General features: G+C 34.6%; 1 protein-coding gene across 1 annotated transcript in view; it reads left to right on the top strand.

Moving 5' to 3' along the window:
• Positions 1 to 19,493, top strand: part of GPHN (gephyrin) — a 292,262-nt gene that overhangs the window by 8,727 nt on the left and 264,042 nt on the right. Inside the window, exon 2 of the mRNA XM_030884864.1 lies at positions 13,447 to 13,513. Within this exon, the coding sequence (XP_030740724.1) occupies positions 13,447 to 13,513 (67 nt within the window). The remainder of the gene's footprint in view (positions 1 to 13,446; positions 13,514 to 19,493) is intronic.

Below are 19,493 nucleotides of genomic sequence, written 5' to 3'. Positions count from 1 at the left end.
CCAGGATGTGTTCTATTCTCTCTCCTTCCTTCTTCATTTGCTCCTGTGTGCACTCATCAGAGGTGTCCCTCTCCCTGAGCTGTAGTTTCGGTGCTGTTCTCTGAAGAGAATTCTTCTGGGGGAAGGGAAGCTGTCCACATATCATTGCAGGTTTAATGGTAACTCATTTTTAAAATGTCAAACCTCTAAACTACTAGCATATTGTTAAAGCTTATTATCCCTTTATTATTTCTTTTTAAAATAATCAAACCATTTATATTGAAGAGAAATGGGAAATGGGAAATCTAGAGTTTTTCTTGTACTCAGTACATGGAGAACGTTAATTTGTTTTCTTGCTTTCTATTTATCATGTCATAAAAATCATAGATCTAGGAAGACTTTAAGATCATCTCAGGTTTCCAAGGACTAGTTATTTTAACAGTCATAGGCAAAGAAAAGTGTCCAGATATTTTCCACTGTGAATATCTGCTGAGCTATTACAGCAATTTGAGGCATCTTTTTAAATATTTAAGCTATTAGACAAAATGAGATTTCTATAAATACTTCTGAACTGTAGGAAATGAGAAAGTTAACTAATATCAAAGTTCTCTGGATTTTTCTAAACATCTGCTTTTATCCAGTGGTACCAAAGATACGTGGGAGGATAGAAAATATAGTTCACTGACAACATGAATTATACTTTCAGTGAGTTCTACCTTCCCTCTGTTTGGTTAATTCACATAATGCAATTCAATCTTTCATTACAGGCTACTAAAGAAGTAATAGAAAGAGAAGCACCAGGGATGGCCTTGGCAATGCTGATGGGATCACTTAATGTTACACCTCTGGGCATGCTCTCTAGGTAAGAAAGTCACCCACATCTTGCAAAGAAAATAAGTTCCTTGATAGTATTCATTGCAAGAGACTGAAAAAACTAAACTTTCACTGCAGTACTTATTTTTGCACTATGTTCTCCACCAGAGTTAAGAGTCTTAGGATCTTATCTGTCTAAATCTTGACTACAGCTTATTTCCTATGTTATGTCCTAAACTCTTTATTTTATTTATTTTTTTAATTAAAATATTATTTTATTGGTTGCACTTACAGCCATTATAACAATCCATACATCAATTGTATCAAGCATATTTGTACATATATTGCCATCATTGTTTTCTAAACATTTACTTTCTATTGAGCCCTTGGTATCAGCTCCTCTTTTTTCCCCTCCCGTCCCCGTCCTAAACTCTTAAGGGAATATCATCTTATTGCTAGAAGATGTCAGTTGTGAACCAGAAAGTTAATCTTCTTTACATATAAATTTATTCTTTTTTGTGTTTTTTTTAATAATCATCAAATTGTATTCATTGATTTTCACTTCTTCCTAATTTCTTAATGTTAAACAGGAGAGTTTGTTAAAATAAGTTATTTTTTTTAATTCCAAGATAGGAATTTTTATTCCAGTTTGAAAATAGGCATATTGATGTATTATCATCATTGTTATAGCTAAATTATATGGATGATCTTTAAATTGTTGGCAACTTTTGCTATATCAAAATTATTATATTAAATAAGTATATTTAAAACTATATATTTATTGGCATATCTATCCTCAATCTGATAATTTAGTTAGTTGTTTTGGCAGCTCGGAGATTGCAAATCCTTAATTTATATATTATATATATCTTAGAAATGTCATTTTCGAATCCGTTCACGTAATGAACATTGGTTGAGTAAACCTAAAGTGCATAATTTAAAACTTCATAATTACAGTGTTGAACAAGTACTATTTATAACCATTTATATATTCTGTGTTCAATATAAAATTAAATCATTTAATTGTGTGGGATATGAGCCCACATATAACATTTGTATCCCACTAATGGCAGTCATTTGAACCATTGTTACAGGAGAATATAATTGGGTCTTAAGTCACTACTTATTCTCTCTTCTATCACTTGCACGATATTATAATATTTCATTTTAGTAAGAGCAAAATAGAATTATAATAGCATGATGGTGTTGTGTTTGTTAGGTTCCATTGAGTCACTTCTGACTCATAGGCACCCTATGTAAAACAGAATGAAACACTACCCATCATCATAATCATTGGTATGTTTGAACCTATTGTAGCAGACACCATGTCAGTTCATCTTGTTGAAAGTCTTCCTTTAATTTGCTAATCCTCTACACCTTTGTGAATCATGATGCCTCTTCTCCAGAGACTGATCCCACCTGATAGGACCAAAGTGTTTAAGATGATGTCTTGCTATGCCTCTTCTGAGGAGCGTTCTGGCTTTATCTCTTCCAAGACAGGTTTTTTTCACTGCTTTTGGCAGTCCATTATTTCCAATATTGAGATACTCAATATTCTTCACCAACATCATAATTCAGGGCCATCAATTCTTTTTCAGTATTCCTTAATCACTGCCCAGCTCTCACAAACATTTGAAATAAATTAGTCCTCATTGTGAGATCTTCGCTTTTTAAAACTTTAAAGAAATCTTCTATAGAAAATTTGCCCAATGCAATGTCATTTGACTTCTTGACTGCCACTTCTATGAAAGTTGATGGTGAATCCAACTAAAATTAAATCCTTGACAGCTTTGATATTTTATGTGTTGATCATGATGTTGCTTACTGGTCCAGTTATAAGGATATATGTTTTCTTTATGTTGTGCTATTGTTGGAAAGCTGTAGACTTTTGATCTTCGATCTTTAAGCAGTTAAGTGCTTCAGATTTTCTTCACTTTCAACCAAGTTGTGTCATCTACATGTCAAAGGTTATTAATTGGTCTTCCTCTAATCTTGATATTACTATTGTTGTTAGATGCCATTAAGTTAATTCCCACTCACAGCCACCCAACACAAAACAGAACAAAACACCCCACAGGCCTGAAACATCCTCACAATTGTTCCTATGCTTGAACCCATTGTTGCAGTCACTATGTCAGTCCATCTTGTTGAAAGTCTTCCTCTTTTTTGATGCCCTATTACTTTACCAAGAATAATGTCCTTCTCCAGAAACTGATCTATCCTCATAATATGTCCAAAGTATATAAGATGAAGTCTTGCCATCCTTGCCTCTAAAGATAACTCTTATCTCTTCCAAGACAGATCTGTTTGTTCTTTGACCTTGATATTTTCTGGGGGGTTTTCCATGTTTACATCTTTATTTATTTATTTTAAAAATAATTTCATTAGGGGCTCATACAACTCAACACAATCCATACATACATCAACTGTGTAAAGCACATTTGTACATTTGTTGCCATCATCATTCTCAAAACATTTTCTTTCTACTTGAGCCCTTCGTATCAGCACCTCCTTGTTTTTTTCCCTTCCTCTCCCACCCGCCCTCCCTCGTGAATCCTTGATAATTTATAACTTATTATTATTGTCTTACACTGTCCAATGTCTCCCTTCACCCACTTTTCTGTTGTTCATCCCCCAAGGAGGGGTTATATGTAGATCATTGTGACTGGTTACCCCTTTCTACCGCACCTTCCCCATCCCCTCCTGGTATCACTAGGCTTATTATTGGTCCTGAAGGGTTTATCTGTCTTGGATTCCCTGTGTTTCCAGCTCTAATCTATACCAGTGTACATCCTTTGGTCTAACCAGATTTGTAAGGTAGAATTGGGATCATGGTAATGGCGGGGAGGAAGCATTAAAGAACTAGAGGAAAGTTGTTTGTTTCATCGGTGCTATACTGCACCTTGACTGATTCATCTCCTCCCCGCGACCCTTCTGTAAAGGATGTCCAGTTGCCTACAGATGGCCTTTGGGTCTCTACTCCGTACTCCCCCTCATTCCCAAGATATTATTTTTTGTTCTCTGATGCCTGATACCTGATCCAATCAACACCTTCTGATCACACAGGCTGGTGTGCTTCTTCCATGTGGTCTTTGTTGCTTCTCAGCTAGATGGTTGGCTTGTTTATCTTCAAGCCATTAAGACCCCAAATACTATATCTTTTGATAGCTAGACACCATCAGTTTTCTTCACCACATTTGCTTATGCACCCACTTTGTCTTCAGCGATTGTGTCGGGAAGGTAAGCATCATGGAATAGCCATGATATTTTCAATATTCTTATCCAGTCCCACAATTCAAATTTAGTGATTATTCTCTTGTCTTCCTTATTTATGTCCAATTTTCATAGTATATGAGGCAATGGAGAATACCATGACTTGGGTCAAGCTCACCTTTGTCTTTAAAGTAACATCCTTGCTTTCAGTACTATAAAGAGGTCTTGCACAGCATATTAACCCAACACAACACATTGTTTGAGCTTTTGACTGCTGTTCTCCTAAGCACTGATTGTGGATCCAAGTAAGACAAAATCCTTGACAACTTCAATCTTTTCTCCATTTATCAAGATGTTGCATATTTGTCCAGTTGTGGGGATTCTGTCCTTCTTTACATTAAGTTGTATTCTTATTCATGTAATCTAGTGTCTCAAATTATTTGCACAACATACATATTAAGTAAGTATGGTAAAAGGATACAACTCCAATACTCACGTTTCAGGGTTTTTAACCATTCTGAATTCCCTTTATTGTATTAGAAAGACTGCTTCTTTGACTATGTACAGGTTTCACATGAACACAATTATATGTTAAGGAATTCCTGATTTTTGCCATGTTACCCATAATCTGTTAGCGTACACACACCGAAATGCCTTTGCATTGTCAATAAAACACAAGTAAACATCTCTCTGGTATCCTCTGCTTTCAGTTAAAATCCATCTGATATCAGTAGTTATAATCCTAATTCCATGTCTTCTGCATCTGATTTGAATATCTTGCCATCTCTACTGATATACTGCAACAATTATTTTTTAAATTATCTTGAGCATGAATTACTTGCATGTGATATTAATGATAATGTTTTATAATTTCTACATTCTGTTGGATTGCCCTTCTTTGGGATGGGCACAAATATGGATCATTTCCAATCATTTGACCAGGTAGTTGTATTCCATATTTGGCGCACAGATGAGTGAGTTACTTCCAGGTTGAAACATCTCAGTTGGAATCATCAATTCTTAGAGCCTTGTATTTGTCAGTGCCATCAGTGCAATGTGGACTTCACCTTCAGTACCATCAGTTCTTGATCATATTGAATGTCTGCTAGGTCTTTTGGGGATAATTGACTGTGTGTTTCTTCCATCTTCTGGCCATTCAATATTTTGAATCTTTTTACAAGGCTAGCAGTTCAAACCTACCAGCCACCCCCTGGAAGAAACAGGAGGCAATCTGCTCCTGTAAAGATTTATAGGCTCAGAACCTCTGCATAGGTTATCTATGAGTCAGGATTAACTCAATGGCATTAGGTTTGGGGGTTTTGCATCATTCTATAAGTAGCATGGTAAGAATTTTTTAATTAAAAAATCCATGTCAGCCTTTAAAGAACTTAATTTGATCCTTTTATGCTGCCCTTAAAACTCTTACATCATTTTTTAAAAATCATTTTATTAGGGGCTCATACAACTCTTATCACAATCCATCCATACATTATTTGTGTAAAGCACTTTTGTACATTCATTGCCCTCATCATTCTCAAAACATTTGCTCTCCACCTAAGCCCCTGGCAACTCCTCCTCATTTTTACCTCTCCCTCCCCACTCCCTCATGAACCCTTGATAATTTATAAAGTATTGTTTTGTCAGATCTTGCCCTGTCCAACATCTCCCTTTACCCACTTTTCTGTTGTCCATTCCCCAGGGAGGAGGTCACATACAGTTCTTTGTAATCGGTTCCCTCTTTCCAACCCACTCTCCCTCTACCCTCCTAGTATCGCCACTCACACCACTGGTCCTGAAGGGATCATCGCCCTGGATTCCCTGTGTTTCCAATTCCTATCTGTACCAGTGTACATCCTCTGGTCTAGCCAGATTTGTAAGGTAGAATTTGGATCATGATAGTGGGAGAGGAAACTCTTACATCTTACCTGTACCTGTATGGTCAAGGGTCACTATTCATCCCAGTTTTCCTATGAAATTTTGTAGTGATATTGGAATATAGAAGAACTCTTTCTTGTATTCAAAGAATGTAGTCAAGAGATAATTAGTTTTTGTTCATCTTTTTATAAAACTTTAATTAAAGAAATATAAGAATATTTTTGCTAGATAAAATTAGATACACTTAAGAATAGAAAGAAAAGACATGATCCCCACCATAGTATACCTGGAAAACAGATGTTCTATGCAATTGTTTTAAAATAACTCTTTATACTGAATATAACTTTTTTGATCCAATTTAAAAATATCAGTTTTTGACTTATTAGATTTTTCTGTATTAATTCTATTACCTTTTGTATCCTCATAATTACTGGGCAGTGGACTGCTGAGGGAGTAAAAATTTAATCAGCAGGACCTATGTTAAACTTTGAAAATTAAAACTTATTTACAGCATGATAATAGCTTCTTCTTTGTCTTCTTTCTGTTTATTACTGATTTCACTGGAAAGTTTATTTATAAATTTGGAACAAACATATAAATGCCCATTTTTACATGCTTCTAAAGCCCTTGTTATCAGTATTATTATTGCAATCATTACAACTACATGATTATATTAGCTCTTCTTTTCTAAAGCTTTCTGTGTTGTATTTTGAGTGTCATACATGCTTCGATTATAGCACAACTTTCTATAGTACAATTAGTTATTTGTTCTTCTGTCTAACCTATTTTGTAGAAACTCCTTAAGAACAAGAACTTTACCATATTCAGTTTTACATCTTCGACAACAAAACAGCTTATGGCACATAGTAAACACTTAAAATTTATAATTATGATTACTATTAATAAATCAGTATTTCACCTTGTCATTTATTTCCATGTATAATAAAGTATCAAGTTAGTGCCTTGCATTCCTAGTTTTATTTCTAGAGAGCAGCGTCAAGTAAAAATAAATTTTAAGGTTTTACATCTAATGTTTCAAATGTTTTTAGCTGCTTGATTAATTTAATATTCCCCAATTGTTTTGTCTAAGTATATTAAGTAGTTGTTAATTGCCAACAAGTTGAATCCAACTCGGGGTAACTTTGTGTATACAAGACGGAAATGCTGTTGGGTTTTGTGCCATTTTCATGATTATTAGTATGTTTGAATCCATTTTTATGGTTATTACATAAATTTGTCTCTTTGGGGATTTCCCAAATTGAAAATAAATTTTAGGAGCATAGAGTTTGGAACCAGACTGCTTAGGCTCTCTTCTGACTCATCTACTTATTAGCTACTGTTTCATTTTGTTTTTCTCATCTGGGGATAATTAACCTGCAAGCTTTACCTAATTCAAAGTATAGTTTAAGTGTTGGCCAGTATTGTGTGTTTTAAAACCAATTCTACTATGATTTGTTTGTTTGAAGTATATTTTTCTTCTTCATCAGGAAATGTCTTTATCTCATTTTATCCCTAAAGATAATTTCCTTAGATATAGTATTCTATATTGACAGTACTTCTCTTTCAGAAAAAAATTTTTTCTTCAACTATTGTCCTAAAATATTCTTACATTATCTTTAAATTTCTCTGTTATTTGAATTGCTCTTTTTTGTGTATCTAGTGTGTTGTCTTTCTCTAGGTGCACTAAAGTTTGATTTTGTTTTAGTTTTATCACAGTTATCTTTGTTTTTGACACTTTTACTATGATGTATCCTGGGCACTGCTTGAACTTGACTCCAAATTTATGCCTTTTGTCAAATTTGGAACGTTTTTAGTCATTATTTTTTCAGAGATTTTTCCTATGCCAATTTGTTTCTCTTCTCCGATGACATCAGCTCCAGTGAACTTTTGATAGTCTCTCAAGGGTTCTTGAGACTGTTTTATTTTGTTTTTGTGGGGGATGGTTTAAACCTATTTTGTCTCTGTTTTCATTTGATTTTTTCCCTTTTGAGCCTACCTAGTGGATCTTTTAATTTCTGATATATTATTTTTAAACTCTGAAATTTTGATTTTTTAAAAATAGTTTCTTAATCTTCTGCTGAATGCTTCTATGTTTATATTGATTCAAGTATTGACATCTATTTTATAAAGTATGGTTATGCTGCTTAGAATTATTTTTCTGTCAGTTGTAATATCTGCCTTACCGTGCAATTGACATCTGTTAGTGTTGTGTGTTTTTTTAACCATGAAGTTTGGTCAAGTTTTTCTAGTTCTTGCATTGTGATTAATTTTTTACCATAGCCCAGGCTGTTTGAGTATTCTAACACTCTGGGTCCTTTTAAAAATCCACTGTTGAATGCTAATTTCTGCTGGTTGTGATTGTTTTGTCAGTCATTCAGTCTGGCTTTATTGAGACCACAGCTTAATCACAGCTCCGTCTTGGTTTTACTGTTTGAATCTGCCCACCACCTGCATCATTTAGGAATTAGTCTTAGACTTGAACAAAGATATGTAGTGTTTAAGCGTTTTGTTTTGTTTTATTTCCAGTGCTTCTTTGAATGTGTTACACACATGCACAGCTCAAGAGTTGGCCTAGGACTTTTCTCAATCCATTCTCAGAATTAGGAGATTCCCTTCCTCCACCTTGCTCCTGTGTAAGAATTTTCTCAGACTCTCGCTTCTGAGAGTCCTGTCCTTTCCCAGTAAGAATGAACACAGTGGCAGTGAGTTTAGGCGTCTTTGCTTTTGTTGGCTAGAAAAGGATTCTTCCGGACTAGTAGCCCACCCACTTATCTACCCATGTTATTGTTTAGTTACTTGGGTCTAAAGTGGGAAAAGAAAAGATCCAGTAGCTGATTGTTCACATCCCTATTCTTTAGTCACTAGGGATTAGAGAAGAAAGCCATTTCCTCTGGACTTAGATGCTTGAACTATCACACTAAAGGGTATTACCTGCCTGCTATGTTTAGTTTTCAGAGTCCTGAAGTAGTCATTCTGGTTTTTTTCAGTCTACAATTAATGTTTTGAAAATGATGATGGCAGTGTAATGTACAAATGTGCTTGACACAATGGATGAATGTATGTTTTGTGATAGGAGCTGTAGGAGCCCCCAATAAAATGGCTTAATTTTTTTTTAAGTGAGGGGGAAGATCTCTAGTTTTAGAATTAGATTTTTGTGTCTGTCCAGCACTTACTAGCAATGTGTTTATAGGCAAGTTATTTAAGTAAGGGTAGCGCTTACTGCTCTAGGAACTAATTGAACTGCCCTCGCAAAGCAGCAGCATCTACTCTCCCTGAATCCATAGTGTATGCATCACTTTTGAAAGAGATCAGACTTCTCTGTGTTTACTAAACATTCTTCCCCTTACCCTACCCCATCACCAGCTTCATAAACAGCAATAGAGCAATGACAATGGTTCCATATTCAAGATTGGTGTATCTGGCTCTCAGTTTTGACATTGTCAATGACTTGACTTGTGGTTTCTACTTGATCTTTCCATGATAACCATACTCAAAAAATTCATTACTATTGACTCAATTCTGACTCGGTGACCCTGCTGACCTTGTAGTTAGCAGCCCAAGGCATGTATATCAAATAAACATTTTAAAGTCCTATATGGATTTTTTCCTTCAGAAAAACTAATATATGTATATCTAAATTCATCAAAAGAAAAATTGATAAGATTTTAATTTTATGAAGAAAATGGTGTAATCCTCAATAAACTGTGCTTCAACTGGAATTTAAATAGTTAATTTTTAATTACATAGACTTTTTATATTTATGTTTTATGAAGTAAGACATGTTCTTCAGTTTTCATATATAAATAGAATAGGGAAACACAATGGTTAATACTCTCCAGCTAATGGAAAGGTTTATGGTTTCTGTCCACCAGGCACTCCATGGGAGAAAAGACCGGTACTCTCCTGTAAAGGTTACAGCTTAGCAAACCATGGGCAGGGTCATAGAAAGTCATTAAGAGTTGGAATCACAACAATCCATTTTTGCCAAAATTTTACCCCTTATCTACTATTATTGCCAATTTGTTCTCTGTGTTTTACCTACTCAAATTTGAATATAAACTCAGCAATGGTACTCATTGCTATAGGGAAGGAAATAAACTTTTCTCTGCTTGTTGCCTAAAATGGTTTCCATACTACTATTGACTAAATAGCAAAAAACACCAAAAAACCCTAAAAGGAAAACATTAACTTAAAAACTAGTCCTTTAAAGTAGTAATATAACAGTAACACCATTACCATACTTCTGCTTTTCATCCAGTACCCAATTAACTTATCTATAAAAAAGACTGTAGGACAGAAATACAATATTTGCAATGTGTACCTTCTCTCAGGGCATTTCTACAACATCTCAGGGAAAGTGTGCAGAATTTCACATGACAGGAGGTGAGCTACGTTGCAAAAGACAAGTGAGACAAGGGATTATATATTAGTTCCAAAAGTGCTGCTATATCAGAAATATCACCTGTGAGTGACTTAAAAAGAAAATTATTTTTTTCACAGTTTCGGAAGGCAGAAGTTCAATTCAGGGCACCAAGTCTAGGGAAAGAATCTTGATTTTTCTGTTTTGTTTTATTTTTAGTCAAGAGCTTGTCTCAGCACTATGACATTTGGTCCCTGGGAATCTTCGTGTGGCATTTGTCCTTCCCCTTTTATGTTACTTCTCTGACCTTGAATCCAGTTCCTGTCCCCTCCGTATAATACCACAGATGCCTCAGTCTTGAAAATGCCAAGTTGTGAAGAATTTAATTTAAATTGGCCTTACCTTGGAAGAAGGTGTCCTGGTTATGTAGTGGGTTACACGTTGGACTGCTAATTATATAGTTAGAAGTTCAAGTCCACCATCCACTCCATGGAGAAAAGATAGGCAGTCTGCTGCCATAAAGATTTACAGCATCAGAAACCCTAGGGAGCAATGATTCTCGATCCTATGGGACTACTATGAATCAGAATTAATTCAATGACAGTGGTGTTTGGTGTGGCTTGGGTTGGCTTGACTTGGGTTGACTTGGCAGTGTTCACAGAGATCAGTCAAAAGTAAATTCTGTTTAGAAGAATTCTGCTTCAGTCTAGACTTCATACCTGTCTCATAAACAAAGTTCAAAGTAAATTAGCAAGTAACAGATACAAAGGTGACAGTGTACACAGAAACCAAGGCACCATAAGGAATCAGACTGTATAAGGACCCTCAAAAACTTGAAATCCTGGTATTAACAAAAAAGAACAGTAAGATAGAAATGTAATATATTTAAATATATTTAAAGAACTAAAAAAATAAGCTTCTAAACAGTAAAATGTAATATAGGAAATTAAAAAATTAATAGACGCTTAAGCCTACAAATTACATATAGAGAGAATGGGGAAACAGATTAAACAACTTAGGAAAATTATTCACAATACACCCCAGGTAGATGAAGAGCTATAAAGTGAAGGAGGTATTAGGAAACATTGTAAATACAGATAGATTATATAATCAAATTGGAGCTCCACAATGAGATAATAGATGCTAAGAGAAAGGAAATGTTTTAAAATATATTAATAAAAAGTTTAAATCTCAAAAAGGCATCAAATTTCTGATCTAGAGTCTATACAAGTATACCTTAAAATATTGAATGTCTGTTATAAATATAGGCTAGGACAAATTATAATACAAATACAAATAAGTCCCATTTAAAAAAATATATTCGTTGTGTTAAAACTTTCAGAAAAAAATAAGCTTTACAGTAAAAAGATAGCTATCTCATTATTTTCCCTCTAGATCAGAATGCATATAAATAATTATTACCTGTCCACTAGTCTTCATTACAATTTCAACCACCATCACTCATCTCTTCATGTTAGTCCAGCGTTCACTTCGCTGGCTTCTTCTGTCTTGTCTTGCACTCCTCCAGGCTGGTTTCCACATTGCAATCAGAGATATCTTTAGAAAAAACATATCAGTATATTGTTCCTCTGCTTTAAACTCTCCAGTAGATCTCATTTTCTTGTGTATAAAGTCTGAGTTAATTATTTATCAGATATAAATTGTATAGTTCCCAGAGAGTATTCTCTATAAACCTGTAAACTCTCCTATGAAGACTTTTGGTCACTCTTGTAATGCCATTACTTTACACTACGTCTTGCCCATATTTAGTAATATATATTTGCCTAAATTTAAACTTCAAAATAAATCTCAAACTTTAAGATATCTATTGACTAACTCAATCAGTTCATTCTGGTCCCCATACTTTATATATTTGGGGTAGAGGTATTTCAGATAACAAAAATGATTTATCACACAGTTAATTTGCGAATAGGTCCAGTTTCATGTTTTGTTTTCCACCTAATAAATTGCCTCTAGATAAGTTTGCATTGCAATTATTGACAATTCAAGGTTGTATATTAGCATAACTGACCTTATTTTCAGGTATAATCTTTATTTTTAAAAACGTAATTTTACATTACCATTGATGCTCGATTTATTTAGCATCTTCCAAAGTGAAATGTTTAAAGAAATGAAAAACTAGAAAATACACATAAAATCCTTATCTACTTCTGATTTCTATTTTTAATTCTGAAGTTTATATTTAAATATAAATTCAGATAAGTATGTCTCAACATGTCATTGAATAGCATATTGTTATTCTAACTATACTTCTGACAACAATATTTTTATCTTTTGTATCAGATGTACATAAATCTAAAATTCCAATTAAAAGGCAAGTAATATCTGTCCAAGGTGACGGTAGTTTATATTCACAGATGCAGGCTAAAGGGGTGATATGAAATGGACCGACGCAGTGGTTCCAGCAGTAGACTCAAGCGTAGCAATGATCTTGCAGATAACATAGGACTGGGTAGTGTATCGTTTTGTTGTATACAGCATCACGGTGAATCCAAATGGACTGGATGGCACCTAACAACAGGAACATCTGTAAATGAAAAGGTATACCTCACATTTAAGATAAGTGGCTAGGTCAAAGTAACAAAGGCAGTTAATGGCAGAGCATGCTTCTAATACTCAAATGAAAATCCTGGCCCTCAAAGTTTCTTATCTTGTCTATTGGTTTAATTGTGACCTGGTAATTGAAAGGTCTTTCCAGATTAAATTACCTCAGATACCAATAGATAATTTAGCTTTCCACTCTCACCCCAGGGACAAGCACTGTGAAAAACTTTGTCTCACTTCCAAACTTCTAGACTTTCTGAGAAGAAAAAGCTCAAATTCCAGTCTCAACTCTTGAGCACTTTGTATGTATAAACATAAATATTACTATTATACATATTTTTGTATGTTTTATCTCATTGAACACATTACAACTTTATGATGCTGATGATAGTTTGGCCATGGTCAAATAGATTGAAAGTGAGTAATTTTATCCTGATTCCACATTCAGTGCATTTTCCAATCCACCACACTAACCGTTATTGTAAAAAAGCCTCAGCAAGAGTGCCCAATTGTATTGTAAAGATGTCATTCCTAAGGTAGTTGTTTACATATAAGTACAATGATTGATCTTTGTTGTTGAATGTATTTAAACAAAGCATTCCTTAAAATGTGGTATTTATCCACTTTCTTTTTCTTTTCAGGCCTGTATGTGGAATCAGAGGGAAAACTCTCATAATTAACCTGCCAGGTAGCAAGAAAGGATCTCAGGTAAGCAACCTTGAGATTTATACAGATTAGTGTAGCATTAGTCCATTACAAAGTTGGTGGAGCCGTCCACAAACAGCCCTCATTTCTGGCACCAATTTCATGATGGTAAAGTTCTTAAAACCGTATTTAAGGTTTGATAATTCACTGCGAGGATTGACAGAACTCATTGAAAGCTGATATATTCATGGTTATTTTTTATTAGTGGGAAAGGATGCAAATTAAAATCAGCCATGGGAAGAAACATATGGGGCAGAGTTCAAGAGAGATACCAAACATGAAACTCCCACTGTCCTCTCTCGGTGTTATCATGGACATGGTATTCGCCTGGTATCACAATGTACAAGTAGTGCCAACCAGAGAGAATAGCAAGACTTCCTATAAAGATTTACATTCTCCTGTCCAATAGGGTCACTCTGAGTTAAATTCAAATTTAATGGTAGTTTTTTGGTGTGCCAACCAGAGAAGCTCAATGAAGCAGTTGGTATCCAGATGTTTTATTGTGGTTCAATCGCATGCTCTATCTGGGTGACTTTTCAATACCTTTAGTCTTTAGTCCTTTCCAGAGGCAAAACTGATATTTCATGTCCCAAAGCCACACTGAAGGATAAAAATACATTTTCTCTTAGCAGATCTGAAAATCTGAAGGCCTGGAAGCTGAGGGCAATGACAAAAACTCTCCAAAACCAAACTCACTGCCATTGGGTTTATGCTGGCGCAGAGCTACCTATGGGACAGAGTAGAATGGCCCCTTCGGGCTTCTGAGGTTGAGATTCTTTCCAGCATTAGAAAGTCTTGTCTTTCTCCCAAAGAGTGGAGTTTGGTCTAAAATGCTGACCGTGAGGTTGGCAGCCCAATTTGTAACTACTACACCTCCAAGGATTAATTCTTCACATCTTTTCTGCTCGCTCCTTTTCATCATTCTTGGTTTCCATGATAAAAAGACCTTACTTGACTCCTAGTAGAAAATCAACTCAATACAGAGATAGACAGATGATGTTCGATTTTACTTATAATTCTTTTATACCTGTGTTTGGCTGATTGTGATACTAAAGAAAAGAATTTTAAAGGTGAAATGCAGTTTCTACCATTTATGGTGATTATTTACTTTTTGAAATCTATATAGGAAAATGATTAGGAAGACTTGTTTACTGTTTACACTTCTAGTTATGTTGATATTCAAAAGCATGCCTCAAAAAGTTCATACTGTTTAAAATGTTATTGGCATGTTAAATTATTCTTAACATTAGGATAAATGTAAATTTTTTAAAGTTTTAAGCCTTAAAGTTTTAATTCTAGTTTTTATTTTGTTGAAAGGATGGTGCAAGATTGGGCAGTGTTTTGGTTTGTTCTACAATGGATCACTAGGAATTGGAACCAACTTAACAGCACTTAACAAAAGCTATTAAAAATAGAATTCAATGGCATTTTATTCAGAAAGTTCCAAATGATAAAAATTTCTACTTAATCCAAAATAAGAACCAACTTTTTAAATTTCTCTGATATGGAAACACATCTATTAATTAGAAAATGCTTAAATATACATATTAATGTCAATCACAGATAGGCCTTTTAAAAAATTTGTTGAACCACTTTATTAATATTTTCCCAAGAGTTATATTAACATGATATCATTAATGCTCTATCTCTCCTAATGATATTATTCTGAGCTTTGTAAAGAAGTAGGCATCTATTGTTTTGTTTTATTTGACTAGAGAGGAAGAAATTTTAACTTTGAACTATTCTTTTAAGAAATAAAAATTATAATACAATTATAATTGTTACAACTGCTTTTACCTAATTCAGATTGTCATGAGAAATCTATACTGGTTTTCTCAGTCTCTGAGATTGGGATATAATGGAGACATATTAGATAGATAGATAGATAGATAGATAGATAGATAGATAGATAGATGATAGATAGATAGATAGATAGATAGATAGATAGATAGATAGATAGATAGATAGAATCAAAATCGTTGAGTTCCGGGATCACTGTAATGAAACAGGAATAGGATCTCGCCTTATTTCTTACATGAACTCAACACTGATCTAATTAATATAATTATATAAGTTACCAGTTTAAATTTTCACATCAATAAAACTATGTACTGAAGGGACCTTTTCTATACTGCACCCCCCCCCAATAATTTAGGAAGTCAAAAGGAATGAAGTAAATAATAAAATATGCATAATAGGTGTTAAATCATCCTTTTCATATTTTATTTCCCGCCCAAAGACCAATGACAGCAGTACCTTTGAGATTTGGGAACTTCTGGTCAAATAGGTCAAGTGAAAGATTTCTTTATGCTTGATTCTCTCACTTTGGGGCCCCATGGTCTTTAGAGCATAACCAAGATACACCAAGAATCCTTAACTGCACTATCCATCTGTAACACCTCCTCCATGTTTGTCCACATTCCTTTATGGCAGCGGTTCTCAACCTGTGGGTCACAACCCCTTCAGGGGTCGAAGAACGATCCCTTCACAGGGGTCGCCTAATATATCCTGCATATTACATATTTGCATTGCGATTCATAACAGCAAAATTACAGTTATGAAGTAACAACAAAAATAATTTTATGGTTGGGGGTCGCCACAACACGAGGAACTGTATTAAAGGGTCACGGCATTCAGAAGGTTAAGAACCACTGTTTTATGGAATTGTGTAGTTAAGGAAACAGTAAGTACAAATAATGGCTTAGCCAATTGAAATGTCACATTTTATAGAACCCCAGAAGACATGATTCCTGAGACAGACTATAAAGATAGATATGCAGTATTTCTATGATTAATGATTCCTTGCCTTCTTTTAATTATCTACCTGCTGCCTAGGTCATTAAAAACAATTTGGGGGAGGGAGGGAAAAAACAAGGAGCTGATACCAACAGCTGAAGTAGAAAGAAAATGTTTTGAAAGGGATGATGGTAATATATGTACAGATGGCAACATATGTACATGCTTGACACAATGGATGTATGCATTGTTATAAGAGCTGTAAGAACCCCCAATAAAATAATTAAAAATTAACAGCAACAGCAATTTATCACTTTTAAGGACTAACAGTAACCTTTGTTTAGCAATTTTCATATTGCTCATTATTTGTCAAACAAAATTGGACATACAATATTGTTTAAACTTCAGTTTTTCATTATGAAAAACTTCATTCATAGAACTAGACAGAGTAATACAGTGAATTTCCATGTTCTTCATCTGTAGTCCCATAATAATCAACCACATAGCCAGTTTGGTCTCATCCATATCTCTTGACTTGCACTCCAGATATCATATCACTTCATCTGAATGTGTTTATTTCTCCAATATTATAGGCTTTTTTACATAACCACTGCACTAACATCACATGCAAAACTACCAGTTATTATTTAGTGTCATAAATATCCCTCAATATAATGGTCTCAAAAATCAGGTGGAAGGTGAGAGATCTTTTTTTTAAATACTTTAGTTATTTGAATCATAATCCAGATAAAGTCCACATGTTGATTATAACTTTTTTTCTATTGGATCTCTCTCCTTTTCTTTTCTTTGCAATATATTTGTTGAAGTAACTGGATTATTTGTCCTCTAGTTTCCAGACTAGATTTTCTGAATCACTCCATGATATCATTTACCAAATTCCTTAGTTGCTGTAATTGTTCTGAATTAATGCTTGAATGTAGAATTTTGGTCAGATTCAATTTCAGGGTTTTTTTTAGCAGTTACTTCATAGTTAATTATATTTTTCTCCAGCTGGGGCCCATTAATGTGTGAATGGCTCTCATTTTATGATATCAACCATTGATGCTCAGTATACAAGATCTGTTGAATTAGAGACTACAAAATAATATTTTAATTTTATCATTCTTTGTGTGTTAGTACACGATTTCCCTAAACAGAAAATTGTCATATCTCTTTATTTGGTTACTACTGATACACCGTTCATATCGGAAAAGCAAGGTAAATGTTTGATTCTTTTATTTACTACTTTTGATGAGTCCCTAGGATCTTCTAAAAGTTACTTAACTCCTCTCTTAGGTAACATCAACTCAAATTAAAACATATTTGATGCATTTTAACTTGCTATATTTATCTTCCATATTGGTATTCAAAGTATCCCTTCTTTAGCCAGGTGGAACTTATCAAAATAGCTCCTCTGTCCTTTTGTTGTTGTTCTTTTTTTAGGGTTAGGGTTAGGCCTAGGGTCAGGTTTAGGCTTAGGGTTGGGTTTACGGTTATGGTTAGGGTTAGGGTTAGGGTCAGTGTTAATGTTAGGGTTAGGCCTAGGGTTAGGCTGAGGGTCAGGTTTAGGGTTAGGCTTACGGTTAGGGTTAGTTTTGGCCTAGGGTTAAGGTTAGGTTTAGGTTTAGGGTTCTCCTCTGTTCTTTTGACACAACCATAGAAGCCTTTGATAGCTTCCTTTCTCTCTGACTTGAAAAGAGTTTTCTAAAAGGTTCATCCTTTGGGGATGGGGGGAGTTTGAGAAAAAAAGAGAAACACGTGGGTAAAATTTACATAACAAATTGTTCCTCTGTTCAGCAGTTCATATACATTTTGGTTTGTGATATTGTGTTCCCTATAATATAGTAGCACTCTTCCCACTTCCTTCCTGTGTTTCCATTCATCCTTTTTCCCTATACTTTCCTGCCTAATGAGCTGTAACCATGGGTAAAAGGCTTCCTTAGTGATGTTATTGTTCATCTTACAGGCCTCTGATGTTATTGTTCATCCTATAGGCCTCTTTGGCTAAAATTTTTATAAACCATGGCTTTAAAACACACAGGCAATAGTTAAATGAAAATGTATTGCTATTAGGGTTCCAGATTATGGTGCCATGGGCTTATTCCAAACAAAATATGGTGAAACCTGTCTCTGAGAAAACTGAATGGTCACCAACATGTCTCTCAGTGCTACAGTTAGTCTCATTAGGCCACCTTCAAAAAACAAGTCCAATCAGAGCAGCGACTTCTGAGGAGACCCGCTGAGCCAATTACATTCACGGCAGAGAGATCAGCTCAGAAGTTTAGGACGATGGTTTTGTTTTTTTCTAGGGTTCCAAAGGAACAGTCTTGCTAAATTTTCTTGAAGGACACAGGAACAGGACTGTGATGAGGTCTTATTAGAAAGAAGCTTTAAGAAAATTAAAAACTACATTGATGAGAAAAAGGACATGAACATGTGTGCAATTTTTTTTAACCATCACAACACTGTACTTGCTCATTTTAATAGGGTACCAAGGACCATCCTACAATAATTGTGTTGGTCAGCTTTACTCCATCCAACCTACAGCCTTGATATTGCTCTCGATTTAGAGTTCTTTCTGTTCTCAAAACTCAAAGAACTTTTAAAAGGAGCAACATTATTGGAATCCCTCAAGGATGCCAGTACTGCAATTTTGATGTGGTATAAACTGAAACACACAGAATTCTTTAGAGAAGGAATAGAGAGATGGAAATACCACCTTCAAAAAATGGAAGATATGTCAAGAAACAATAGCTTTACACTTTGTTGTTTTGGTTTAGTAAAAGTTTCTATGACTTTGTGGCAAGACTTTTTGATCTGTCCCTGTTGGAGTGGGAGGAATGCTCAAAAAGTTTATGGAAAATTCTATTATCTGTTAATCCCATTTTCCCACAAACATTTTGAAGCCCTTATATATGTATGTTCAAATATTCATTTTTCCCTTCTCTTAAATAAACTGTAAAAAGCTATATCCATTTTATTCTACCGTGCTTTCCTTATTCACCAATATATATTAGATCCATCTATGATATTATATACATTCTTCGCATTCTTCATTCCTTCTTTAATTAAGGAGTCCTGATGAAGCTTTCTGCTAAGTGTTGGATTGCTAACCACAAGGTTGCAGATTCAAACCCACCCGCCACTCAGTGAGGGAGAGTTGAGTCTGACTGCTCTCATAAAGTTTGACAGTTACAGAAATCCTCTATAGATGCACGATGAATCAGAATTGACTCAATGGCAGTGA

Source organism: Echinops telfairi, unplaced genomic scaffold (genome assembly GCF_000313985.2).
Source record: "Echinops telfairi isolate 266 unplaced genomic scaffold, ASM31398v2 ScPeMD7_18;HRSCAF=68, whole genome shotgun sequence".
Lineage (NCBI taxonomy): Eukaryota > Metazoa > Chordata > Mammalia > Afrosoricida > Tenrecidae > Echinops > Echinops telfairi.
Note: the sequence above shows the minus strand (reverse complement) of the source record. Positions and strands in the feature narration are given on the sequence as shown.